This window comes from Octodon degus, unplaced genomic scaffold (assembly GCF_000260255.1).
Source record: "Octodon degus isolate 3935 unplaced genomic scaffold, OctDeg1.0 scaffold00131, whole genome shotgun sequence".
NCBI lineage: Eukaryota > Metazoa > Chordata > Mammalia > Rodentia > Octodontidae > Octodon > Octodon degus.
Genome location: NW_004524707.1, coordinates 1,661,690 through 1,689,443, shown reverse-complemented (window position 1 = coordinate 1,689,443; position 27,754 = coordinate 1,661,690). Strand labels below are relative to the sequence as shown.

The following is a 27,754-nucleotide window of genomic DNA, read 5'->3' as shown; positions in this document are numbered from 1 at the left end:
AGACAGACAGACAGAGATAGACAGAGAGGAGGGAAGGAGAAGGGACAGGGGAGAGGAGGGAAGAGGAGTGACAAGGGAGGGGAGGAAAGGGGAGGGGAGGGAGAGGGGAAGGAAGGGGAGGAGAGGACGGAAAGAATAAAGGATTCAAGGAAAAGAAAAAAAGGTACAAAGACATCCAATGTGTTCTCACTACCACGAGATCCAAGGGGTGGGGGATAATGACAGCAGGGTAAGGCAAGTGAGGCCTACGTGTTCTGCGCTCCAGGCCTACACACCCCGCTGGAGCAGAGTGATCAGCCGAAGACACCTCTGGGGCTGCCGATGCCACAGAAACCACATGCCTCTCCATGTGATGATCTCCCTGTGGCTAGGGCCACTGTGAGTTACCCAAAAGGACTCTGTAAAGCCTGGATCACTTTCTCCCTGAGTAGACACAAAGATCTTTCTGAGCTCTTACCATCTCCCCACTAACTACTTTCTGCAAAAATTGTATGAGCTTAGGGAACATACAATCACTTCAGGATTTGCCACAAAGTATAATTAGGAAGTCAGATTTGCTACTGCAAAAAATACTTCAATTACTTTTTTTCAAACAAGCACAAGTGCGATTTAGATTACCCAGTGATGTGGGCTGTCCATGCCACAGCTCCCTATGAGCCCTCCTAATATGGGTAATGAGAGCTGGCGTGAAACAGCGGTGAAGCTCATGTGCCAAGCTGCAGAGCCAAACAGCTCCTGTCTGTCATTTGCAGAGCTGACCCAGCTCTATGCTATTAGCACACATAAGGGACACAACTAGGATGACCACATTGCAGAAGCGAAGACAGCTGCAAACTTAGAGCAAGACTGTCCTGCTTCAGGGACAAGCTACTGGGACTCCCGCCACACCAGTGTGGATGTGAGTGAGGGCGAGGCCTCTGTGTGGTGCTCTGGGCAGCTTTAGCACAGTCCGTTCCATTTAAAGCAAATGTTGAGTACACAAGAAGGTAAACAATGAGAGAGGAGAAAAACAGGTCATAAAGACTATGACCATTGCATCTAAAGTTAAATCAGTGACGTACCAAAATCTTAGCCATACCATGACTAATGGGTACATTCCAAATGCAGACATGAAGTCAGACGTCTGCCCTGTCCATGGTGAAGTCCTTAAATGGCTACAGGATATAGCCTGGCTCTTATGGGACTTTTTTTTTTTTTTTTTTTAAATTTTTGTACCAGGCATTAAACTCAGGACCTTGCACTAGCCAGGCAGGCACTGTGGCACTAAGCTACATTCCCGGCCTCTTACTGGATGGACTCTTACCTGTTTCCTCACGGTTGAGCTACGCCTGTGGTTGATTCCGAGTCAAAGAGAACCAATCCAGCAACAGGAAGGAAAAAGAAAATTGGGACAGAATGAGACAAACAACTACTTTTAAACCCAGAGGTAAAGCTTTTAATTATGAAAAAAAAAAACAAAAAAACAAAAAACAAAACCAATCTATAGAATGGTTAATGAGACAAGTCACATTTTTCAGCTCAGTCCAAGAAGTGGCTAAGATGCTTAGTAAAGTTACTTTTCCAACTGAAGCCCAATAAAATTTCTCTTCATGAAGGCACTTTTACTGTTTGTTACCACTGCTCAAAATTTGAATAGAGGGAAACTGGTTTGATTCATAGTAAAATAGATTTGAATTAGACGGTAAAATCTCTGCTTTCAAGGAGACTCTTGTAAACACCAAAGCATGCTTCCATTTGCTTTCTCCTGGAACTTCTCAGGGAAAAGAGGAAGGAGGGACTTATTTAGAGGGTCAGGCATCCAGACAGGAAGGAATCCCAAGGAGCCTCTGTCAGTGTGTTTTCAATCTGGGTCTAGCCTCAAAGCGTACCTGACTTGGAGACAAAGCAGCCAAAACAGGGCAGTCCTGCTTTGCTTTAGGTAAAGGGAGAGGCTGGGGCTTGGCTGCTGGGCCTTGGCTGCTGGGCCTTGACCTGTCTCCACTGCTAGCCTACTCCTGATGAACCTCTAGAATCCCCGAGCTTCTCAGATCTAATGTAGGGTTTCTATCTTCTAGGGAAAGAAACGGCTGTTCTGGGAGGCGAAAGGAGTGGCTCAAAGTCATACACAGTGAAGTAACCCAGCATCAAGAAAGAGAACTCAGCTTTTTTTCAGTTTTTCTAGAAACTTCTGTAGACACGTGACCTCACATGAACTTAGACTCTATCGCTAGAGGATATATCCACCACAATTCCATTATCCTGGTTCCCTCTAGTCCTCAAGATTGATATATTAATGGGACTTTTGTTGTAATCTACAATGACAAAATGATGAAAGCCAAATGAAGCTATCTCTAAATAATGGGCCTATAATTGTAAACGGCCTCATGATTTTTGTGTGTGCTGGCAGATATAAGTGGTTGATATAATGGGTTCACACAGGGTCTCTGAGGAGTCCAATCCATTAAAGCTCTTTCTTCAGTTAAATCAGCACATTTTTAGGTATCTGGAAACTGCTGGCTGAATGAATGCCCTCCTCTGTCAGTTCATGAGTGTCCTCATGGCAGCACTGTGACTGGGAGGGAAAGTAGATGGGTGGGAGAGAGAGAGGAAGGTAGGAAAAAGGACTGGGTGGGGACTCTGAGAGCTGTATACTCATGTACCAGGAAAGGACTCTACCAAGGCTATTTGGCAAGCCAGTCAATGTACAACTGCACTGTCTGACAATACTAATTAGAAAGTTGTCTTTTCCATGAATAAAAACATCTCAGATCAAATGCTATCTTTTCATCTTTGTTTTTTATGGGTCGGTGAATTCCCAACGTCTACATGTTGAAGTTAAGGTTAGGTTATTAGGATCCCTTCTGAGACAAATGTTTCTTTTCCTTGTTATGTAGGGGCTTTTGAGAGTCTCTAGCAAACTCCATTACCATTTAGAACCAGACGGGCTTAGCAAGGACAATGGAAGGAAGCAACTTCTGCTTAAGCCACTCCTTTGCAAAGTCACTTAGTTGTCTTTACAACTCAACTCTTTGGCTCTTTCCCACACTGGAGTCACTAGACCGGGTAGGTCTCTCTTTATCCCTTCCTGAGACTTTCCCAAACCATACTTACCTGGCCAGACTGCAATCTGTCCGCTGACCTGCAAAGATAAAGGTAAAAAGCATATGTAGAAGCCAAATAAGTAAAGAGGGGAGCCTACTTCCAGGAATTTCCAAGCCCTGACCATTCATATAGGGAGCCACTGGCCAGAAAAGGACACAAGTGACCAAAGCCATCTGTTGTTTGCTGGTTCCCAGGCCATGACTGCTGGTATCTTCAAACCTTATACTTGCCACCGCTGCTTTCGGGTGGGAAGCAGCCATGGATGTAGGGGAATATAGCAGATCCTACTTTAACAAATTACTAGAAATCTTCCTAGAGAGGAAGGAACACCAGCTCCTAATATGTATGCAGGGCCTATGTGTAGTGGTAGGAAGGGCTGGGAGAGGCTTGCTCATCCTAAGAATATGAATGAACATACACTCACACATGGGTGGGGCTAGGCCAGGAAGAAGGAAAAGGAGTTGCTTGGAGAAAGGATGAGAAGGTATGCATATTCTAGTTTTAGATTTATACTAAGTTATCTTGCTAGGGGTGGCAAGGGAAAGGTAAGCTTCAATACTAGTACTGCTACCAAATCATGGTTCTCAATGGTTCATAGCTTGCTTTATTTTTTAAAAGATTTATTGACTGATTTGGTACAGGGTCTCGCTAGGCAGCTCAGACTTGTAGTGATCCTCTTGTCTCAGCCTTCCCAGCACTGGGATTAAAGGCATGTGGTACCAGGAATTGAACCCAAATCCTTGCGCTTGTCAGGCAGGCGCTTAGACTGCTGAGCCATCTCCCTGGCCCTCATAGCCTGCTTTAAAATGTGAAATTGAACAGCTCAAATTTATAAGAAGTTTTTTTATTTTTTATTTTTTTTGGTGACGTACTGGGGATCGAACTCATGATCTTGTACTTACTAGGCAGGTACTTATGTCGCTGAACTCTCTCCCTGGCTCTTTTATTTATTTAATTTATTTACTTTGTTTTTCTGAGACAGGGTCTCACCATGCAGTTCAGAATGGCCTTGAACTCACTTTGTAGCCCAGGCTAGCCTTGAACTCACAATGATCCTCCTGCCTCAGCCTCCCAGGTGCTGGTGTTACAGGCGTGTGCCACCATGTCCAGCTCTTAGCATTTTTTTTTTGTTTGTTTTGTTTTGTTTTTTAAATGCAGATATATGTATCCATGGGCCATGATGTAACATGTTGTTTTCTGTGGGTCCATGAAGCATGATCCCGATTAGACCTGTGTCAGACACATTTTAGTGTACATGCTGCCAAAGCAAGCACAGACCTGTGTTAGATAAACCAGGGTAAACTGTGGTAGGCCCTGAGCTGCAGCAGAGCAAACAGCTCATTTTTCTCTCAAGCTTCAACTCCAAGGGCTGGGAGAGGGCAGGGCTTTTCCTTGCCTTTAAAGCTTGCTAATTGTTGATTATAGTTCAGCTTATCCCAAGCAGCACCATCCCCCACCCTAACAGCCTTTCCTTATGAAAAGCTCAGCATTCATCTGCAAAAATATTATTCTGAGCCATTATTTTCAACATCTGTCCCATTTCCATTCTAGAATATTCATACACATCAATTATCCCTCTGTGGCAAGAACAAGGGTCTCTTGCATTATGGTGACAAATGTACACAGAAGGCAGGGACATGACGCCTAGCACACAGGAAGATTTATAGCTATTTTTTTCTTTTATTGCTAGAACTTGTCATCTTTTGATTAAGGCAATTTGCAGCACTAATGAATGGTCAACCTTCATCCCTCTGGAGTAGCACATTTGGTGCACACACATGTGCGAGCAAACCCATTCACACATACATATGCACACCCCTCCCCAGAGGCCCTGCTCCCTATTTACTTATGGGCTATGCTTAGACTGTCTGACCCCCTTTTCCAAAATCAATCAATCAATCAATCAATCAATCAATCAAAACAAAATAACCACAAAAATCACAGTTACAACTTGCTTCAAACAGGAGGCAAAGGTTGAAAGAGAAGCCGCCTCGGGGCTGGGCTTTCTCTCTTCAGCTCTTTGTGGAACAATCTGATAACCTCCAGAGTAAAGATTTCCTATAAGCACTACTTGCCTCTTCAATGCCTGGACCTGATTAGTCTGAGCCCCTCAGGTGATGGAGAGGAAAAAGAGCAGAAGTTACCTAGAAGGTTTTCTTCACTTTAAAAGAAAAGTCTCAGACCAATTTGGTTTGAAACTGTCTCACTGCTATTTGTTTCTCAATAAAATTATGGAAAAAAAGAAAAAAATTTTTCTCAGGGGGAAAAAAAAAGTCTCAGAAATATGATACTAAAGAAGAACTGATCATCTGAAGGAACTGTCCAGGGCAGAAGGATGGCAAGGAGGGCAGGCAAGACGTTCTGGCATGAGAAAACAGGCTCCAATTCCTGGGCCACTAAGCCATTGACTCTTGCACAGTTTTCTGCATTCTGCAGTTCATCTGACGAGTGCTAAAGAATAATCTTAAAATGCTAGAACTCTATGTCCATGCAGGCCTGCCTGTCACTGTCATGGTCCTTTTGCAGCCTCTCCCTTCACCACTCTCCCATCTTTAACTGAAGACAGCAGAGGGAAGGGAAGAGAGGCAGGGAGTTCATAGGCATCCCCAACCTGGGAATCCCATTAATCACAGGATGCTAAGGGCTGGGCAGGAGACCTGGGCAAGGTGCCAAACAGCCCCAAGGAGGCTTCTCTTTCAACCTCCACCTCCGGTTTGAGGGCTGAAGAGAGAAAGTCGAGTGCCATCCAGTTCTCTGTCTTGCTACTTCCCAGGGTCTGGTTAGGATCATCGTCTGAGATGAGCCAGTCCATTCAGCCCTGTGGCCTCAGGAGGGCCACAGCAGAGGAGGCTGCCACTTGGAAGGAAGGCAGACCTTTCCAAGCAGGAGGAAATAGAAGCCTGCCTAGAATCTGTGGTCAGCAGCAGTCTGTCCACCACTACTGCATTTGAGGACCAGGACCCTCTCCCTTCTCTGAGCAGCTGCGTACCTCAAGGTCCCTTCCTTCTCACTCCAACCTCCAGCTGAGACTCTTAACAAGGAGTCTGGAGAGGGGAGACCCTTGCAGCCCCTTGGCGCCGTGGAGGCAGGGAGGGGAAGGAGGGGCTGGGGGGAGTGGCAGCATGCTCCATTTAAATGAACAGAGGATGCACATTAGTGGTTCATTAAGCAATGCCCTTTCCCCATAGCTCAAGCAGTCCTCTGGGGCATGTGCTTTCATGTGAAACAGGCTACGAAAAGAAAACCTTTCGCAGAACCAGATCAGATCCATTGGGCCAAGAAAGGAGGCTTGTGCTCAGCAAGGTTGGTGGGGCCACCCCTCACTGCCAGCCTCCTGCGAGGTCTTTGCACACTCACTTTCTCCCAGGGTTTTCTGCAAAAGGTCATGCTTGGCTTGCAACTTGGTTATGAGGTTCCTGCCCTCCAGGTACTCCTTCATTTTCTGTAAGGGAAAAGAAGAAAGGACAATCAGACTGGTGAAGAAAGAAAAATCAAGATACTTGGCTGGACAATTCCTTTTTGAGAGGTCATCTGGCTTCTGACCCAACTTCTGGGTCCGATTTTTTCTTTCTTTGGGTTCCTGAGTACGTGGACAGCTGCTGATTCTCACAGCAGACAACTGTCCCACAATACGTTTCCCTAGAAGCATCAGCCAGGACAAACAAAACTAAACTAAAACAATAAAAAACCCCTGCCTCCTATCAGACGCCCCGCCCTCAGTGCAGCATCCTTGGGGTGAAGAGGCCACTGCTGTTGGGTGCTGCCGCTGATCTCCTACCTGCGCTACCCCTTCCAGGCCATTTCCCTCACCTCAGAAGCAGTGGTGGCAGCCAGCTCAGCCCTGCCTCAGCTGCAAGCCTGGCATATGTCTGAGCCATACCCTAATCAGCCACTTTCTTTAAGCTACATGGAGGTTTTTTTTGTTTTTTTGTTTTTTTTTAAATAAACCATTTATTTATTTATTTATTTATTTATTTATTTATTTATTTGGTACGGGGTCTCACTATGCAGCTCAGACTCATAGTGATACTCCTGTCTCAGCCTCCCCAGCGCTGGGATTACAGGTGTGTGCTACCATGCCGGGTTTCAGAGGCTGGCTTAGCGTGGGGCTGGCACAGCATGTGGTACCAGGGATCAAATCCCGGTCCTTGCACTTGCCAGGCAGGCACTTAGATGGCCAAGCTATCTCCCTGGCCCTCCATAGAGTTTATGGAAAGCTAGGAACTTGAGAGCGCTCAGCGGGAGTAGCTGCCCTCCCCCGCTTGCACATACACACACAGCTCCAGATGAGGTTTTGGAAATGTAATGCCACCTGCTCTAACAGCCCAAATACGATTGCTGTGCTGTATGTTCAGATCTGATCTCTGACCTCAGCCCTTGCCTGCCTGGCAAGAGACTATTACACATGACAATTTAGCAACTTTTCATAAAAACCCTATGAACTCCTATTAACAATGTATCCATTTTACAGACTAGTATATTGAGGTTTGACAAGGTTAAGTATGTTGCTCAAAGTCACAGTGAGCAGGAGAGTCAATGTAGTCAAATAGAGTAGTATAAGATGTGCTCTTCAGCATTATATTTATTTATTTATTTATTTATTTTGTGGCACTGGGAATCAAACTCGGGACCTTGAGCTTGCCAGGCAGGCACTTATGCTGCTGAGCTATCTCCCTGGCCTCCTCTTCAGCATTACAAATAAAATGTTCTATTCACAATGTTACACATAAAATATTCTCTCCACTATAGTACAGAACAAGAGAGATGCAGAACTAAATCTCACAGCATTTAATTCTTTCTATATGCGTAGTGACTTAGCATATTTTAGAGTACTTTAGCACAGATTCTGTCATTTGATGCTGTACAGTACCTAGGTAGACACTATTTCCTTTTCAGAAATGAAGAGATGCTTTCAGAAAGAGGATGTCAAACTGCCAAATGTTGCAAGCTAGAAAGCGGTAGTGCTCTAGGCTTTCGGGCCCTTAACACCATGTCTTCTCCACTCGTCCCACAGCCATTCAGGGAACCACGCTGCATCTGCCTCAGTTTCTCCTGGTGTGCTGTTCATCTGCCAGGCCTCAGTCAACTGCTCGTGCTAAATGTGGAAAGTCAAATGGCAGTATTCCCCCGAGTGCGACTTCCTAAGCCCTGGACAGTCAGGGGATCCTTCAGGTGATAAGAGAATAAAACACTTAAGATTATGACAGCTCCATCTTTTAACAGATCCAGGCTTTGATATCAAGGCTATTACCATATAGGGTTAAGACTGACAGAAAAGGTAAATCTATTTTGAGTTAATTTCAGTCTGAACTTTTAACTAAGAGCTTGTGCAACTACTCCATTTGAGAGAGGGAGGGAGAGAGAGAGCGAGAGAGCGAGAGAGCGAGAGAGCGAGAGAGAGAGAGAGACAAAGCTGCATTCTTTGAGATGCAGTGCCTGGCCCTCCACGCCCTCATGCATGGTTCACTCCCCATACTATCTTATCCAGAGGGTTTACTTTTACTGCTGGTGTGTATTTTTCTCCAGACTGTCTCTTCCCTGAGGACAAAAACTATGCTATTTGTTATGCTCAGGATGGAAAGCATGATACTGGATCCAATAGATAGTAGATACCCAATAAATGCATGAAGGATGAAGAAATAAACAGCAGTCTCACTCCCCTGTGTACAGAACTACCACTAGCAGTTATAAACCAAGCCCCCAGTATCTTTGTTCTAAATTAAATATGAAACAGACCAGATACAAACCTCATACTCATTCATTTCTGCTGCCCCACCCGGGACTTCTTCCCTCTGCTCCTTTGTGCTTCTACATGAGAACATCTCCGCAGGAAAATAGGCTCTCCTGTTGTGTCCCCTTCCCCTTCCCATCTGCTCCAGCTGCCAGCTTACCTGCTGTCAGTCTTCCCCAGGTAACATCCTAATCCTCATCCAATGCCTAATTGTGAGCTTATAATAGTACTTCGAGGCTGAGTGGGGTGAAAAGCCTTTAAGAAACACCCATCCCTAAGAGCACAGTCTTCAAAGGCCCCGCTTCTGAAGGTTATTCCAGGAGACTCAAGGGTTTTCTAATGAGGAAAATTCATCAAAAAGCTGTAACTCTCCAAACACAGATACACAGATTTTCAGCCTAAAATCTGAAAGGAGATAGATGCATCTTTTTCCCTCTTACTCGTGTTTCTACTTGTGACTCCAGAAACCATTTTTCCATTCACGTTCACTGCTCACTAGTTAACTCTGGCTGTCATTCCGCGAACCATTAAAATAAATAATAATCTGATAAAGAGCTATGATGGATTACCCTTTCGGGTTCCATTAAATCCTGAAGGATCAACACTGTGTCAGGATATGACCTGCATCCCTAATACACTGTGCGAACAATGGCTGGGCTTTTCCACCTGGGTAAGGTGGGTGGATACGTGGAGTGCCACCCATCACTGATCACCTCCCACCCAGAGCTGGCACTCATCTGTGGGGAGAAGCTGGGTATAAATAACCTTGCCTTGATCAGCAGACTGAGTTAGGCTCCACTGCTGCTGGACAGACTCCCGGGGAAGCTGACGGAAGGGAGCAATAGGTAGCCCTTTGATCACTTCTAGAGCGCAGGGGGCCACGACAGGAACGGTTTGTGCCTCAAAAATCTCTTCCTTGGCAAGTTCCTAAAATGCACCAGTACCTCCTGCTTCAGCCTTTACAATCAGTATTATCAAAACTGAACATTTTTTATGAAAATTAGGAAGGGAAGCAAGCAAATTATTTATTAGCTATTTGACTTTTCTTCACATTGTGAAACTTGAATTCTATTTTTATGGTCTCATTCATCTATTCCTTAATAACTCCTAATGGGGACTGTCAGCAATGAGGTGCATTTATTAAAAAGCATCAACATCATAATTTTTCTTTCTTAGCCCTCTGTCACTGACTGATATTTTTGTTGCAGTAAAATGAAAACGCTCAAGTTGGAATATTCTAGTCCTACCACTTACTAACTCTTCTAACCTTGGGTAAATCACTTAACCTATTGGAGTCTTGACTTTTCCAACAGAAAAAGTCACAAGGTTATTGAAAGGTCACAAGGCTAAGAATATGACTGTCCGCTCTGAGGCTGGCACACAGCAGCTACTGAGAAAGTGTTTCTTACACTTGAACCAACTGCCTGCCTGCCTGCTGTCACCCTAAAAACATTCCTTCCCTAAACTTTGCTTTGTACTAATACATAAGCAAGTTAAATCAAAGCCGAAGGATCCAGGCCTTAAAAAACCAACCAACAAACAAAATGTAAGAGGCACAACCCTTCCAAATTTCATGTTAGACAGTCTCTTCCCTTGAAGTCTGTGCTTGCCATGGGGTCAGGGATTCAGGACTTTGCTTACACACTGTACTTAAGTCTATGTGAACTGAAGCCTGCACAAGGGGATGGGGTGGGAGGAGTGGTGAGGCCTCCTCAGCCCCTGGAGCACAGAGACACAGATGTCATTACCGTGCAGCTCCTCCGCCATCCAGGCACGCTTGACACTTCCCCTCCTCCCTGTCAATTTCTCAAGCAGGAAACAGCTGCTAGAATACATAACAGAGTAAACCTTAAATGGAGCGCATCTCCCCAGTTTAATGGGCAGGGCAGGGACATTCACTCATTTGTACCTGCTTAGCACACATTTACCAAGGCCCGTAGGATATTAAAATGAAGAAAAGTCTCAGACTACAAATTGCAAGTCCAATACCCAGCATGCCTGCCACAGTGGCCAAGGCACTGTCTCCTGTCCCCTTACCTTACCCAAACCTGTTCCTAGGAACAGAGGCAGTCTGGCTTCTTATTTTACCAGTTATAACCCTGAACAACCTCCCCATATGTACCCCAGGTAAGAATCCCACACTCCAATGCTCTATATACAGGAAATACTAGGAAAAACGCCCATCTGTCAAAGCTCTGCTAATTCTTGGCTGAACAATGAGCACTACTGCCCAAAGAACGGAATTGATTAGAGTGATTCCTCCATACAAAGGAATTCTGAGGGAGATCTTTTGAGCTATGAAGATCATTTCTAAACAAATTAAGTGAAAAAGGAAGGTGAGGAACAGTATGAGGGGCATGCTTCCATTTGTCCTATTTCTTTCCATTTCTAATGTAATTTTGCCTATTAAAGGGAACTTACTGATACATCTGTGGTTCCCTGCGCATACAATGTCTCTGGAAGGACACAACATAAACCAGTTTTGTGTCAGGCAGAAGGAGAAGTGGGGTCAGGGACAATGCTTGACTTTTTCCTGAATGTCCTTTTGCTTTGCAACCTTTTATAAAGACTATTTTTAACAAGCACAACAGAAAAGGCAAAAAAAAAAAAAAAGTAGATATTGCTAAACTGTGTGCTGTAGAAGATGAATGACAAGCAGGAAACTGAGCAGATGACTCCCGGCAAATGAGAGGGAAAGGTGCTGAGCTGTTCTTGAGTCTTGACCTTGAGCTCTCCTGGCAGGAATGTTTAACCTGAGGCCCCAGACAACCCCTCTTCACTCCAAGTGGGTTAGGCAAGCCCAAAGATGGGACACCCCTCCAAAGGAATGCCTGCAGCCGAGAGCAGGTCTCCAGAGTTCTCGCTTTAGTGTTCAGGTGTTGCTGAACACCTTGGCCAACCTACCCATCCTTTTTCAATATGTTTTATTCTTAACCTTTCAAATGTGAAGGTTGGGTTAGTTTTCGTGTGTTTTTTGGACAGGGCTTCACAGACCAGGCTGGCCTTGAGCTAGTAATGTGGCTCAGGCTGGTCCCCAGTGTGTGACCTTCCTACCTCAGCTCCTAAGTGCTGAGATTACAGGCATGTGCCATTAGCTTTAAAATCCCACCATTATTTCCTCGAGACTTCCAAAACAACCGACCTATAGAAGCCATGCTTCAAATTTCTAATGACATTACCTGGGCAGATTAATCTGATGCAGCCATGAGTGATCAGAAAAACTGTCCCACCAGTCCTTTTGGTCATTAGGCATCAGAATGAGGAATTAAGTCATGGTAAGGAGCCTTTCCCAAACTTTCCAAATGAAAGGAACCTCTAAGGGCTATGATGGCAAACCTTTTAGAGCTTTCAATAATTCAAACAGCTTACTGTGACACGAGTGCCATGTGTCACTGCCACTGTTCTAGGATGTGTTACTCTGATGTTTTTGAAGAGAGAAGAGAAATAAAGTGGGCAACATCTGTAGAAGCAACAGAGGGCTATGCATGGTTTGACAAGCCATGCGGGTAGCCCTTCAGTTTAACATGGGGACCTCTTCCTTAAATGTCCATTTCACTCTCCAAAGCAAGCCCTTTTATCATAAAATGAATTATTAGCTCATTCACTTCAGGCACCATTCGTGAAAAATGATGAGTTCTTTGTAAATCTTTTACAGGACAAGCCCAGACAAAAAAACATTCCTGTTAGCTAAGGAAATCTGCACACAATTTTGATAAGTAGCACTATAGCCACAAAAGACAGGAAATGGGTTAGAGGACATCAGCATGTTCAGATAGAAAGTGAAAGGACAGCCAGGACTTCAGAGGTCACATGCTTGAATAGGGTCATTCCTGTGTCTGTTAAAGGTCAATGCTGAAAATTGAGTTACAGATTCACTTAAGCCAAAGGTAATTCTGACAGAGACCTTCTGAAGTACAGTTTTCTGTCCAAAATGCCTTACTTAACTTAAAAATGGAAATCTGCAACGTAATAAGATTGGGTCATTTATACCTAAGCAGCCCAGACAGACTTAGCCAGTCTTATTATCAGAAGCCTAGAGAGTATCCAGCAAGCTCTTTGAAGGTGGGGCAGAAGTCCTCATGATAGCCAAGACCAGTCAGGTTTGCATACCTTCCCGCGCCTCAGCGCACCACCCCTTCCTCAAGCAACAACACTGTCCTTAGCCCTCTGCCCAGCTGGCTCATCCTTCAAGATCAAGTGCACAATCACTTGTGTGTGCTGCTTCCCAGTGCCACTCATGCACATGTGTATGCATGCATTAAAATTGTTTTATATTTATTATAAAAATCAATCTATTATTACTGCTTAGAAATAAGTAAATAAAAATGAAAGCTCTTCCTCTATATACCCAGCCTCATAATTCATTCTTCAGTTTTTAATCTCAGCACTTGTAGTTCGTAACACAGTGTCTGGGAGACAGTAAGTCCACAATAAGTATCAAAGAATAACTTAGTAATGATTAATGAATAGTGATGAGGGTGGTATTCAGCATAAAGAAGGACACATTTGAGGCATCTGCAGGAAAATGAATAGATCTTGCAATTATCAGGCTAATAAATCACAGGTTAAATATCACATGGCTTCTCTAATAGGTGAAAGCCAAGATATGAATAATTTAGGAGCAAAACAAAAAGGAAATGACAGGAAATAGAGAGGTATAATCTGTGCAGGTGGGAAAGGAACCCAAGAAAGGAGGGCAAGGGGGCAGTGGGGAAAGAGAACTAGAAGACGCGATACGGGTACGCACCAATTCTCCAAGAAGAGTGTAATGATTAGCTATCACAAACATACACTAATACTAGGTGTAAAAACGGTAACAGTGAAAGTAAAATTTCAGTATGTGTTTACCAACTGATGAACTGACTGACTGGCTGTGGCACTAAGGGTTGAACCCTGGGTAAGTGTACTAACTCTGAGCTGCATCCCAGCACCCCTTACCCCTTTAAAATTTTTTATTTCCAGACAAAGTCTTGCTAAGTTGACTGACAGGCTGGCCTTCAATTTATGATCCTTCTGTCGCAACCCCTTGAGTAGCTGAATTACAGGTGTATAACAGTGCCTCCCTCATTTCCAGCATTTATGAAAATGGTGAACCACATAATATATTGAACATTTTTACAAAAATGAATATGCTAAAATGTCATTCCATTATTTCTTTATGGATTTTAGTATTCTACTCATGTATTTGCTTTAAAAATATAATTAAATGACTTACATTATTATATACAACAGGTATAACAATGTACTACCTTTTGGTAATAAAATTACAAATATATATTTGTATTTGTATATGCACAGAAAGGGAATATTCCCTAATACCCCTAATATCTCCAGGTGGTAGGATGATGACTTTTTTTTTCTTTTTACTTCTAAGTTTTACGTCAAGAGCATTCTCCTCCTCCTCCTCCTCTTCCCCTTCCTCCCCCTCCCCTTCCTCCTCTTCTTCCTCCTTCCCCTCCTCCTCCTCCTCCTCCTCCTCCAGGTTGGCCTGGAACTTACTATGCAGCCTAAACTGGCCTCAAACTTGAGGCAATCCTCCTGCCTCAGCTTCCCAAGTACTGGGATTAAAGGTGTGTACCACCACATCCAGCACTGAACCCAACTGTCTTGTATGACAACTTTTTTTGAAGTGTTTTAGAAGATAATACTCTTGAATCACTTTTTCAACAGTCTTCTCCAGGATTTAAAAAAAGAACGCTGGGCCAGGGAGATGGCTCAGTGGAATAAGCGCTTCCCTGATAAGCGAAAGGGCCTGAGGTCAATCCCCGGTTCCCCCCCCCCCAAAAAAAAAGTAAAAAAAGAACGCTGAAGAGTTCTTTACTAATAAAAATACAGATTAAAGAGAAAATTAGCAAATTATTAGTGTTCTTAGTGCACAAATGATAATGCTCAAAGAATTAAACAAATTGCTGCAGTTGGAAGAAAAATTCAATTTACTGCATGCAGACTGTGCTTCTTGACTGAAAAACAAGTTAATTCATTTCATTCAGAATCAGTATGTATGTTCACTGGCTGTATTTCATCTCACATCTGCAAACTTAATTTTTCCTTTCTTGGTCATCTGAAGATTAGGAAATAAATTTTACTCCAGGCAATAAATCCTACTTGGCAAGATCAAAATAACTTAATTATTAAAAAGCAGCACCAAGACCAGCTAACAACCTTCCAAAGGACTATTAGTATTACTTTTTAAAAAATGGGCCCAGTTGTTTAAAAGGAGACTGGAGATACATGAATAACAAAATATGCTTTGGAATTCTCTAAAACAACAACATTGTACATTATGGGTCCCTTTAAGTTTTAGGAATAATAATAATAATAATAATAATTATTATTATTATTATTATTTTGTGGTACCAGGGATTGAACTCAGGACCCTGTGCTTACCAGGCAAGCACTTATTCTACTGAGCTATCTCCTCAGTCCCGGGAATAATTATTGAAAGTTTTTTTACTAAAATGAAAGTTATAAAACAATGTCATCAGATTATCTAAAAGAGACATAACTTTTCAAAACAAGATATGTGTTAAGCAAGAAATTTTGATGTCATTCCCAAGAACCAAGTAATGATGTCCCCTCTCATGATGCCCAATAGCTGAGAAAGAGGCTTTCAAATGAAAGCCTAGTAGCTGCTTCAAAATTCCTTTCAAAAGAAAAACTTCTTAGTAGTATACTTGGGAGCAACCCCTAGGGAGTACCTATTAGACACACAGGACTTGCACATCTAAGTATACAGACAGGCTCCAAGTATGCTCAGATTCAAATCTAGGATATTCAATCCTTTGAGACATTTGACAAAGATTCTGAGTTCCAAATCTCCCTTAGAGACCAGAGTGCCTGCTGATGTTCTTTGAAGGCCACTGGGCCCCTTACCGTGAAGTAAAACTGCTCTGTCTCTTGCTGGTTGGCTCTCCTCTTGGCAATGCTGGGCTTGCTCATGAAAGTTTCTGAGACAGTCGACTTGACAGATTCCATGGAATTGCTATACTGGAAGCAGTCAGACACATCAAAATCTTCAACAGTCACAATGTCCTGGATGGTCTGTAGGGTAGCCTCCATTGTCTTCTTTACCTACAACCACAAGAGCAAACCTAATGCATGTTGGACAACCTAATGCATGCTACAAAATAGTAAGTGGCCGGAAGAGTGGGGGAGTAGGAGAGAGTGTTGGATGAGGAGGGAAGGCATCATCAGAGGGTTTAGCTCTGCCTCCCCCAGGCAGTGCTAGATGAGGGCTACCACTCACACGGATTTGCTACAGGACACAATTCCTCTAGCGAGGATCTAAGATCCATCACCTCTTCAGACTACGTACTTTTACTCAGCAAGGTCTTTTACTTGCTGTTTACTATTAAAATTTAGTATTAGTTCTTCATTATAATGGAAGTGCTAAGGAAATCTGAATAAAACAATTTCAAATCAACCCAGATGTACAAAGAGCCAGTTAAAAGGTGTGATGGGCCAGGCAGGGTGGTGCAGGCCTGTACAATCCTAGCTACTCAGGAGGCTGCAGAGGATCAGAAGTTCAAAGGTGCCCTGGACAACTTAACAAGACCCTGTCTCAAAAAGAAAATAAATAAGATCTGGGGATGTCTAGTGGTAGAGCACTTGTCTAGCACATATGGGTATATAATTCTCAATCCTGAAAACAAAACAAAACAAAACAAAACAAAACAAAACAAAACAAAAAAAAAAACACCCTCCAGATTCTGTTTCATGACCTTCAATAAAACAGCAAATTTGTTTAACTACTGGGAAACAAACTGGTCCATCCCTAGTCCTTCCTGCTGTCCTAAGAACAGTAGGACTGAGACACAAGGAAAGAAGCCATCTGAGCTCAACAGAAAGTGGGATCGTCAGTCAAGTTGTCCATCCGAACTGGTTGTTGAGAGAAAAATGTACTGGACCCAGAAGGAGATCACCCTTTCCTTAGAGGATGGAGATGCTTGAAGTGTCAGAGTCAATGGCCTGTATTTGTTTGAAAATGCTGGAAAAAGCCAGGCATAAGGCTAGTTTCAGACACAATGCTGTGCACACAGCTGCCAAGTGCCATTTTGATTAAATGTGTAGAGAGGAAAAAAAGCATTTTGCAAAAGCTCAAAATAGAACACAACCTTTGGCAACACAAGATCACTTCCTGCAGTTCAAGGGCAGGATGTAGCGGGGAAAGTCCGAGCCGACACTTGGCTAGGAAGCGTGTGCAGCAGCCCGGACATTCTCTGCATGCTCCTTCCACCTGCTGCCACATGAGCAGAAGCAAGGAGGTCCACGGGGAACCTCCAAGGGTAGCTCTGGGCATCCTGGGCGGGACACTCACCTCTTCATTCTCAATCTTCAGAGTGGATAAGCGGGACTGGAGTTGTTGGCATCTCTGCACCAGCTCGCTCTGGACAGGTTGCTGGGCACAGAGCTGGGAAGCCTGCCAGAAGACAGAAACTCCAGGTCAACTTTTCTGGTGATTCCAGAGTTCTCCTCACTGCTAATAAAACTACTCATACGCAGTGTACAACACTTGCAAAGGAAACAAAATCCAAAGCAAACATGTGGACTGAACAGCACATAAAAGAAGTACGGAGGAGGATCTGTTTGCAAAGACCAGGTTTCTCTCTCCGGAGCCCATCTTCAGGCTGGTGGCTGGCAGGGGCAGGTCTGCTCAGAAAGCTGGAGAGGCTGGAAGACAGCACCTCGGGCACTGCAGCTCCGGAAACACAATGCCTTGGCACAGTGAGGATTTCCTGCCAGAGTGCCAAGCGGCCACCTCTCCAGCCCTTTCCTCCTCCCACTGTACACCAGAGTGCAAGCAGGAGAGAAGTGGGTCAGGAGGCTAACTTGCTGCTGCTGGCTGCCAGCATATGTTTACAAATCCAGGCCATACGTAAGAACTCCGACTCAATGAGAGAGAACATGAAGCTGGAACGAGATCATTCATTCATGCTAGTGGCCTCCAGAGGGCATGGAATCTGGCATAGCTTGGCATTCCCAAAGAGCTATCACTTTACCCCTGGCCTCCATGAGGTGTGTGTGGGAGAAGATCCTTTGCAACCTGCCTTCCTCCTCACATTGCTGCCAAATGGCTTTCCCCTCCGTGAAGAGACAGCTCATCTACAGGCTCCTGATAGGGTAGAGCTAGGGGCTGAGGTCGCCCACTGTTTCCAGGATTGATGAAGAGCAGGCTAGGAGAGTTGGGAAGCAGGACTCACATGGAGGCAGCTTCTACCACCTTGCAACTATAGTTCTTTTAGCACTTGTTGGAAGAGACTCTTTCCCTAAACAAGGAGTGGGCTCATTCACATGCTCACAGACTATTTTCTTGCTTGAAAGACAGAACTTCTCTTCGAGTGGAGGAGCTTGGACTTGATCTTTTTCCCCACTGGTTTGTAAGTTCCCAACTGGTCTGGCCTCTTCCCTGACCGAGAGGCTGGTTCAAGCCAGCTCTCAGATGTGAAGGGAGCTGAACTTCATTCTGGCTCTTGGATAAGGAGACACAATGGAGAAAGCTCTCGGTGGCCAGAGTGGGTTAGTGCCAAGAGTGCAACTCTCTGCTGCCTGATGTCACCAGTCAGGCATCCCAAGCCCCACAAGCTGCCTGGGGGGCACCAAGAATGAAGCCAGGCACCAGCTCCTCGTACATTGTAGGGTGCTTGGCATTAGGTCATGTGATGAGGGCCCCAGAATCGGTCAGTGTGGGGCCTCAGCAATTCCAGGGCTTTAAGTCAGAATGTCACCCCAAGTTTGACCCTAGTTCAAGCACTCCCAGGCAGCTCCCTTCTGCTGCTCCAAGTTGACCGAAAACCCGTATCAATGAGGATAAATCAGATGAGCTGCTCTCTTATCTTTTATTTTCCACTTTTACAAAGGCGAGGTGAGAATGGGGACCCTCTGCCAGGCTCACATACTGATCAGCTCTAGGACAATGACGACGACGACGACAACGAGGACGACAACACCCAGGCAGAAGAATGAGCTATTGATGTTTAAAGGAACCCAGATCTAGCAGGGAGGAACAATGGAGGGAAAACCACCACCAGGCCTGTTCCTTTAAGCAGCATCAGCGCTGCTGATGCATGCTTTGGCAGGGATCCTGTACCAGCGTGCAAGGTAATGCGTTCCAGCTGTGCTCTGAAGCATGGAAATGTGGCTCTGACAGGGCTGGGAGGGGGCCTGAGTGCCCAGCATCTGGATTTCCCCTTTATGGAGGCAAGCTGTTTGGTTCAGAAGGCAACTCAGTCAACACCAGAAGATGTATCGCTCCACTCAGCTCACCCACAAGTTCCACTGATTCTTGGGAGGGAATCCCAGTGGCAGCTGGAGAAGGGGCTTGGAAGGCAAGTTTGACCAGGAGCCAGAGCAGGTGAGGAATGGGGCTTCCTGGGGGTTGGTGATACTCCTATCCCAACTGTAACTGTCATCTCACCTCCCCATCTGTTCAGATGCAGAAATCTCCTAAGCCACAGCAATGGAAACACACTGCAACTGTTTGGTTTTCCCCGGGAAGGAAAGGAAAGAAGTTATCCCCATGTTTTTATCTTTAGGAAAGAAATGCCCCACTCTCCACAGGGGCCTCCTGATGACAGCAAATCTTCAGCTTACATGGCTACAGGTGTCATTCCAGAGCAGCGCTTTCTAACGTGTCTGGATGCGAATCCTAGGGAAGCGCTCTTCCTTTGCTGCTGTGTGGTTGTCTCACATCCAGCTTCCTTTGCTAACTATGGTCTGACAGTCCTTTGGGAGGGACCCCACAGCCCTTCTCAGGTCACGTGCTTTGGACAGACCTGTGACCCTGGCATAACCCAGTGAGCCAGTTCATATCCACAGTGACCAGCTCAGAGCCAAACGTCACTCAAACAAGTATCACCCAAACAAAACCAGTGAAACACAGTAAGTCCTTCCCACGGGTTCTGAAGAGAGAGCCAGATACTCTTTCCACTGGATTCAACTGAGAGGGAGGCAAGGCTGGAAATACAGTCGCCCTGCTTCAAGTTCCTGCTTCAATTCCAACTATATCTGACGGTCTATTTTGATCTTTTCTGTCATGTAAGCTTGCGCATGCATGCACACACGCGCACACACACACACATACACACACACACTCACCTGTCCCTTCTAACTTGATAGGTGAAATGGTAGCTACAGGAGCAAGGCTTACTCTGATTTGGATGCACAACCATTTGAAGTGGAATCAAAATATTTAGAGTAAAAGGAAGCATGGAGCTTCTCCTTCCTCTGAGCTCAGTTCGTGCAGGGCTTTCTTGTTTCAGTTGTCAGGATGAAGAATCCATAACAGAGCCCTCAAGTTCACGCTCCCTGTCTGAGCAACCAGCACGATGCCTCCTGGGGGATGGCATCTTAGCTCCTGCCCTTGCAGAAGGTAACAATTCTGGTCTGTCCAATACCTAAGCTAAATTAGCTCTTTCATCTAAAACCAGGAGAAGAGGTCCTTCTAAACTCTGCCAAATGCTAACCGATGACATCACTCCTCTGTTTAGCTCCCCTACCCCCAGCCTCTGGGCCTGGCCCCACTTCAACTCTCCCTTCTTCCAGCCTTACCACTGCAAGCAACCGTTCCCCTCCTTTCCTTCCACCATCCTGAGCAGTGAGTAGTTTTTAGACACACCAGCTGTTCCTTTTGGCTGATCCTCCCTGCGCCTTCCTTTCTTTTCCAACCTCAGCTACCTCACTCATCAGACTGTAAGCTTCCTGAGGGCTCCAATTCCCAGCATCCATAGCCAGTAGGCTGCCAGAGGCTGTTTGCTGAATGAGAGAAATGTGCTTCCCCATCCAACAGGAAGGCCTCCCCCCGGAAGAATGTGGCCTCTGTGTAGGGAAGCTATACACAAGAGAATTCATGTTCATTTGGGGGAGCAAGAGAATGAACAGGGCCTCACCATGTCCCCCATGTGGGGCTGGAACTCAAACTTCATTGGAGGGCAGAAGACGTTGTTGTACATTTCCATGAGGCGCTGCTTGTCACTGGTGGCATCCAAGTTTTCTACTGCGTTCTCGATGGCATCCAGACCCTCATGCTTTGACTGCTCCAGATTTAACTCAGCAGACAGGAAGGTGCGCAGGGCCCGGTTCAGGCTAGCATGGTAGCCTAGGTCACAGCACTGCTGTGGGAAGGAGAAGGCACATGAGCACACTACAGACAGCCCCAAGGCTTAAAGAAAGTGGTGGTCCCCAGGGCAGACCCGACCACACCCGTTCAGCTGGCTATGCTGCAGGAGGAAGGCTGACTTCTAAGCTCTGCCTGAGACTTCTCAATGGACTCTCAGGTCAACAATTAAGGAAGTGGACCCATAAGGACTTAATGGTGTGACTGAATCAAGTCCTGTACAGTGCTGATACATAAACACGAGAAAGGTTAAACATTTTCTTTTATTTTTAAGTATATTTGGTGATGTCATTTATGACAAAATGCAATCATAACATTATAGTCTGCCATTCCTAAGGGTCAAAGTAGCTCAGGCACTATATATCAACCACACCAGGCCATTTCAGCAGCCAGGGATCAAAAATGAAGAGTGAATGGAGGCTGGATCTATGGGTTACCAGCCTTACTGCCCCCTAGAACAGCTCTGGGCTGCAGAACAGGAAGTCAGCCAAAGCTGCCCCTACACAGACAGCAAGAGTAAGACAAAATCTTAAATGTGCTCCTGGGGAAATGCATATCATAAGATGGATTCTAATTTCCTATAGCAAGTTTGAAAATGAATGAATGAAAACAGGTATAAGAGGAGCAACTGTATTTAAAAAAAAAAACAAGGGCTGGTGAGATGGCTCAGTGGTCTAAAACAAGCTTAGCAAAGCACAGGGACCGTGGTTCAATCCCCCAACACCACATGCCAGCCAGTCCCACCCCCTGGTGGGCTGAGCTGGCCACATACACACACACACACACACACATAAATAAATAAATAAAATTTTTTAAAAATAAAAAATAAAAACAAAACAAACAACACCGGAGGCAGAGCAAAGCAACCTGAACCTATTCCTTTGACAGCAAAATGAACAGATTTGGCCAGGCTAGTGGTTCTCAAGCAGTTGCTCAGAGCTCTGAATTTCTGTGCCAGGCTCAGGCTGCCCTTGAGGAGGAAGTAGAAGTCCAGCTTGAATATGGAGCACCTATGCCCCTCTCAACCAAGACATTTTTCTGTGTAAGACACTAGGGTTCTAACTAAAGGACAAATTCTTCTGTTAGAACAAAATTTTGAAAATCCTTGGGTTAAATGTGAACACTAAGTCCCTTCTCAGCAATGTCATTCTGCAACTCTATGGCAACATTCTCTACCCCTCCTAAAGGACCCAGAGATCCAAATTCTTTGGCCATCAATTATTCCCTTAATTGCTTAACAGTGTTTCAGTCCAGATCCTGAGAAGAAACAGCAGAGCAGCATCTATGGCTATAGTAAGGCCATCTGCCTGATTGTCATTTCATTGCATAAGCAAGCATCAAATTAACTCTCCCTCAGCCTTTCCCTCTCATCATGATCACACTGGGAACAGCCACTATTGGGGGAGAAAAAGCACATGACAGGCCTCCTCCTTCTAGGCATCAACGAGAAGCTCCGCGACAGAGCACCCATTGGGCTGGGCTCTGGGTTCAGTGCCAAAAGGCTCTGGCAGGTGCCTAGCTTCCGCCGAGCAACAGCACTCACAGCTTAACTACAGCCAGAGGATGCAAAGACATTAAATTCAGTTGGGAAGGAAGAGCAAATGGAAACTAGACAAAAGCGGCTGATTGGAGACTGCACGTGCACCCTGCTCCAGAGAGGGCACTGAACTAGCCAGGCTGCCCTTGAGCCCGTGAGCCTTCCTGCCTAGCCTGTTGCAGACCCTGATGATGAACTCTATGTCTAAAGTCTCATGGACACAAGTAACGCTGCCCACACTGTGTGTGCGAGGGGGACCTGGAGGGAGCAGAATGTCCTGCAGGAACCTTTAGTATTTTTGGAAATTCCCTTTTCTCTGCATTTTCATTACCTCTACCTTATTTCATACCCTTACCTTATGCCACCGTGGTCTGCTTTATTGTCTTCAAATGTGGCTTTTGTTATATTCTTTTTGAAAAAAAAAAAAAAAAAACCAAACAAACAAACACAAAAAAAAAACCTGAAATTCATCTCTCCCCCCAAGCCTCAGGATCAAGATCCTACCTTCCTCATCGTGGAAGGGTAGAGAAATGTTCTACTCTCCAAGTACATTCAGTAGATACCAGTCAGTGTACTAAGTGTAGTATGTACATTTACATTTTTAATTCTCGTGATTAATCCAATAAAGTTGGTACTCTCTTCACTTTTTAGACTAGGAAGCTAAGGCTCAGTGAAGGTAACTAATCTGAAAAAAGTCAAACAGGCAGAGCCAACTGCGATCTGTGTACAGTCTGCACACTCAATATGACCTCCCTCCTTGGGCCTCTTCTGCTTCGAGCCAATTCCACACTCTGTTTAAAGCCAAGTGCCAGAAAAGCACAGGTCTCCCATCAACTGTGTGACCATGAATCAGCTACTTAATCCCTCTCCCTCAAACAGGGATACTGCCAGCCTCACAGACAGCTCTGAAGCGGATAGCAGGCAACACATTTATCCATATCTGACACTGCAGATATCCAACGAAGACCAATCCTCAGCCTTGAATCTACTGACCTCTCCCCTGAGCTCGTAGCTCTTCTTTCCAGAAATTTGCCCCACTCCTTTTACCTGTTAGGATTGGACTTAATTTTCAATACCTTTTTTTCTGGCACCCAGGATTGAACTGGGGACCTTGCATTTGCCAGGCAGGTACTTATGCTGTTAAGTTATATCCCTGGCCCTAACCTTCAATATCTTAATCAAATTCATAGCCTCTGGGAAACCAGCCTCCACTCAGAATCATGCTCATCTTCAGCCTTCCTGTGACACAGGCTTCTACCCTCCCCACTGCCCCAATTCTGTGGTTTGCTATTTCATATCACCCCAACCAGAACATGAGCTCCTTAAGAGCATGGCCAGTACCTGGCCCTTGTTTCTGTTCCTCCCCATTAGGTATTGCTCCTAATAGGTATTCAACAAAGCTCAGCTGATTGAAGTCACAAGAAAAGAGCCTCTCAGAAAGTAATCCACATGGGCTGAGTTACTGCCCTAAGTAGATACAATAGCCCTGAAGCTTTGTTTTGCTCACTGTGTGTGGTTTGAGAAAATCAGGGAGCTTTCTGGGGGCCAGAGCACTGACCCTATTTATACGACCATCCTGTAGCAGTGAATGGGGATGTCACAATGCTCCCCAAGCTCTCCCAGGTCTCTAGCTTACCCAGGAGATTTGGAATAGGTTTTCTAGATCCTTGGCTATCTACATACCTGCAGGATAATAGCCAGAAATTGAGTTTAGCAGACAAGCAGTACTTGGCAAAGTCAGATAAATGAGATTTGAACACTTCATCCTATTCCACAGAGATTTCCAAGAGTAAAGGCAGCACATTAGTTATTTTGCTCACACTGGGGACAAAGCATGCATTCCATGGCTTCTGATGAGTTCTGTGGCCACCCTGGGCTTCCCTGGCCATCTCTGGGCTATATAAATGTTTGATGAAAACCCTCTCAGGGGAAATCAAATTTTTATAAGAATTTAATGTCAGCAGATCTGGATGTGTGATAACTTGTGTTGATAGCTCATTAACCCTTTTCTGGCTGATATCCTCACTTAGAGAACTGCAAAGAAAGATGGGTGTTTCATAACACCCACCTCAAGTTGACAAGGAAGAGTACATTTAATAAATTTCCTAAAGGAGAAGTGAAGGTCCTTCATGCCTGTCGTGGGTACACAGGGTATGATAAACACAACACTCCAGATAGGCATAAGATAATACCCTGTTCTTCATTCATCCATTTGCTCCCAGACTGAGAGCCATGGGAATATAGAGCAGGAAAATTACACTCCAGTGAGCCTAGAGTTTGTAGACACTATCTAGTGAGTTCAGAATGTCTTCCTGGCCTGAAGTCAAGGTTTTCCTTATGTGTGTCAGATGATCATGTGGCTTCCTAGCCCAAGTTTAAATTTTATATGTTACTATGATAAGAAATTAGGGATTAGGTCTTGTGTCCATGTAATGGTTTCTATAAAGATAACTTCGTTTCCACTTACCCTCAATATCTTAAATATGCATAGAGCTTCAGACTCCTAGGAAAGAGGCAAAATGCCAGGTACAACATAGGTGACAATGGAGTGGAAAAAGCAAGTGGACGTGGCAAGATCGATGCCAACATCCCGGGACCCGCACTCACTCCTGCTCCGTTGGTCCATTACCAAAGCACATTTGGAGTCCTTTTTATTGCACAGAACAGCAAGAAAAAGAAGAAACTAATGATACATGCAAATAACCTGGAAGAAGCACAGAAACATACTGAGCAACAAAAATGAACCACAAAAAGTGTGTGTGTTGTATTATCCCATCTTTATGAAGCCCTACAATAGGCAGCACTAATCTCTGGTGAAAAGTCTCAGTAGTGGCTGCCAGGGGGCGGGGCACTGACTGGGAAGGGCTAAGAAAAACTTCCCAGGGCAATGCGACTATATCTGTCAGCAAGGTTTTTTTTTTTTTTTTTTTGTATCTTGATAAATACGTAGGTTATGCGGACATGGAAATTTGTCAAAACTCTTGAAAGTGTAACACTGAAGTTTAGTTCTTATATGTAAATTACACAGCAAAAGAATACTAACTAAATAGCAAAGTGAGACAAATTTAGAATACTAAATGACACAAAATGAAAATAAAATCTTGGCTTATGGGATCATGTCCTCCTTTCTAGTCTTTTTCTTTCCCCCAAAAATGTACTATGTGCTGAGCTACATATTAACCACTAGGGGCTATTTAGGCCAAGGAAATCCTAGTGCTTGCCTTCTACAGCTAAAGGAGAAGAGCAAGAGGCCATCCTCTATCCTTTGTTTTGTGGCTCTCAACTGATAGTAAGAAGTTCTCTCTCTCTCTCTCTCTCTCTCTCACACACACACACACACACACACACCCCAGAACCAGCATCATCCCCATGGGTATGCAAGCACGCATGTATATACCTAGCATAAAAATTATAAAAATTTCATAAAACAAAACTTAAAATACTAGTTTAATATACCCTGGTCTTTCTCTCCTATTTGAGTATAGTCAATTTAAAAAAAAAGGTTGAACTTACAAATGAAATTTCATGGCTCCCTAACTCACAGTTTGAAAAGCCTAGAGTCTATAAATACTTCTCAGATGAAAATATTACTATTTGTACCCCTGATGCTAAGCGTTTAGTCTCCCCAAATATTTACTGAACATTTAGAGCTGAGTAGTATTAGCTTTTCCTAAAAAGAGTAATTAATCTGTCCTCATCCTACAAAAAACTAAACAAAACAAACAATAATCAAATAAGATACAACCAGAATGGAGCAGCGAAGAAAGAAGAGCAGGCCTACTGCCTACTGCCCTTGTGGCTTGGGTAGCGGCCCCCCTGCACTGGCTCACAGTCTGCAGCCCCGTGCCTTGTGAGCACTAAGGAGGCTGCTTCTTTTTCAATAGCACTTCAACCACATCCTGTGAAGTGAGGCTCTTGGTCCTTCTACTTGTTCTTCTTTAACACAAAGCAAATATGGAACAAAATAGCTTCTTAAGGGTTGAGGGGAAGGGAGCAGAATGGGGACAGAAAAGAAGAATCAAGATATAATATGCACAGGTGCCAATTCCCCATGATGAATGTGACTACTAGGCATGACAAATACGTACTGACAAAAAAAAAAAAAAAAAAAAGCTAAAAAAGAGTTTTTTATACTAATTTTAAAACACATTCTCACCCCTGTTGAAGGATTTAAGGGTTACATGAGTGCTGACCAATACAGCAGTAGGCCCTGGCTTCCCTGGTTAGGTTAGCTGTCCTGCCAGGGGAGAAAAAGTACGAAAGAGGACAAATGGGTAGAAGATGCATGGCCTGCTTTTTTTTTTTTTTTTAATGTATTTGACACAGGGTCTCATGACACAGCGTGGACTCATAGTGATCCTCCTGTTTTCAGCCTCCACAGTGTTGAGATTACAGGTGTTCACCAGCACACCTGGTCTCTGTGGCTGGCTCAGAGCACCTGGGAGCAGGGCTGGCATGGCATATGGTGATGGGGATTGAACCCTGGTCCCTGTGCTTGCCTAGGCAGGCACTTAGTCCACTGAGTTATCTTGCCACCTGTATTTTTTTTTTTTTAAATGAGTGTTAGATAAATAGCAGAAATTGAACACAAGAAAGAATTGATTCTCTTACATGGGTGAAGGACAGGCCTTTGGGGCTTTGACCTCCACTGAGGGACAATGTTCAGATTGGAATCAACAGCAGCAAAAACAAAGATGTGCTTGAACAAGGACCGGGGTTCAATTTACCCAGTGAGACAATAACACTTGGGGACACTGATAGGCCAGGACCTACTGAATCAAAGCTCTTGAGTCTGAAAGGAGACAAGAATCTGTATTGTGGTAAAGTTCCCCAAGCAACTCTGATGTGGGCCAGATTTAAGCACCAAGGTTCTAGTCCTGGGCTTCAGTTTGCTGAGGGCAGAGGAGTGGGAAAGAAAGCAGAGATTCAGAACAGCAGTGACAAGCCTCCATGACACAGCTATTACACAGCAGTGAATCTTAGCCCTCATGGGCCTGTGAAGCATGGTCATTTTGCTTATAGAGAAACCAGGGCAGGCACAAGCACATGCAATGTGACCAGAGGTTTGCAAAGCCCAACTATTGCCACCACCACTGCCAAAGACCTGAGGCAAGTGCCAGGCTCAGATAGGATGGTGATACATGTGAAGTCACAGAGAGTGGGGTGCCACTGTTTGCTGAGGTGTCTCCAGACTTCTCACCTTGATGACAGGAGGGACACACTTAAATAGCTTCACTTGGAACTGGCTTAGGAATTAGGCCAGACTAGGATCTCTAGGTCTGACGAGAAGCAA

At 44.6% G+C, this 27,754-nt stretch overlaps 1 protein-coding gene across 7 annotated transcripts in view; it reads right to left on the bottom strand.

Annotated features, from left to right (window-relative positions):
- Srgap2 (SLIT-ROBO Rho GTPase activating protein 2) overlaps window positions 1-27,754 on the bottom strand; it is a 301,879-nt gene that overhangs the window by 37,712 nt on the left and 236,413 nt on the right. For 5 of the 7 annotated variants that reach the window (XM_023701146.1, XM_023701144.1, XM_004641136.2 and 2 more), the window contains exons 8-13: window positions 20,698-20,922; window positions 17,130-17,231; window positions 15,686-15,883; window positions 6,439-6,523; window positions 3,091-3,118; window positions 1,304-1,328 (exon numbers count right to left, since the gene is read on the bottom strand). In XM_023701146.1, coding sequence (XP_023556914.1) covers window positions 1,304-1,328; window positions 3,091-3,118; window positions 6,439-6,523; window positions 15,686-15,883; window positions 17,130-17,231; window positions 20,698-20,922 — 663 coding nt within the window. The remainder of the gene's footprint in view (window positions 1-1,303; window positions 1,329-3,090; window positions 3,119-6,438; window positions 6,524-15,685; window positions 15,884-17,129; window positions 17,232-20,697; window positions 20,923-27,754) is intronic. The other 2 variants (XM_023701145.1, XM_004641137.2) reach the window with 1 other exon arrangement.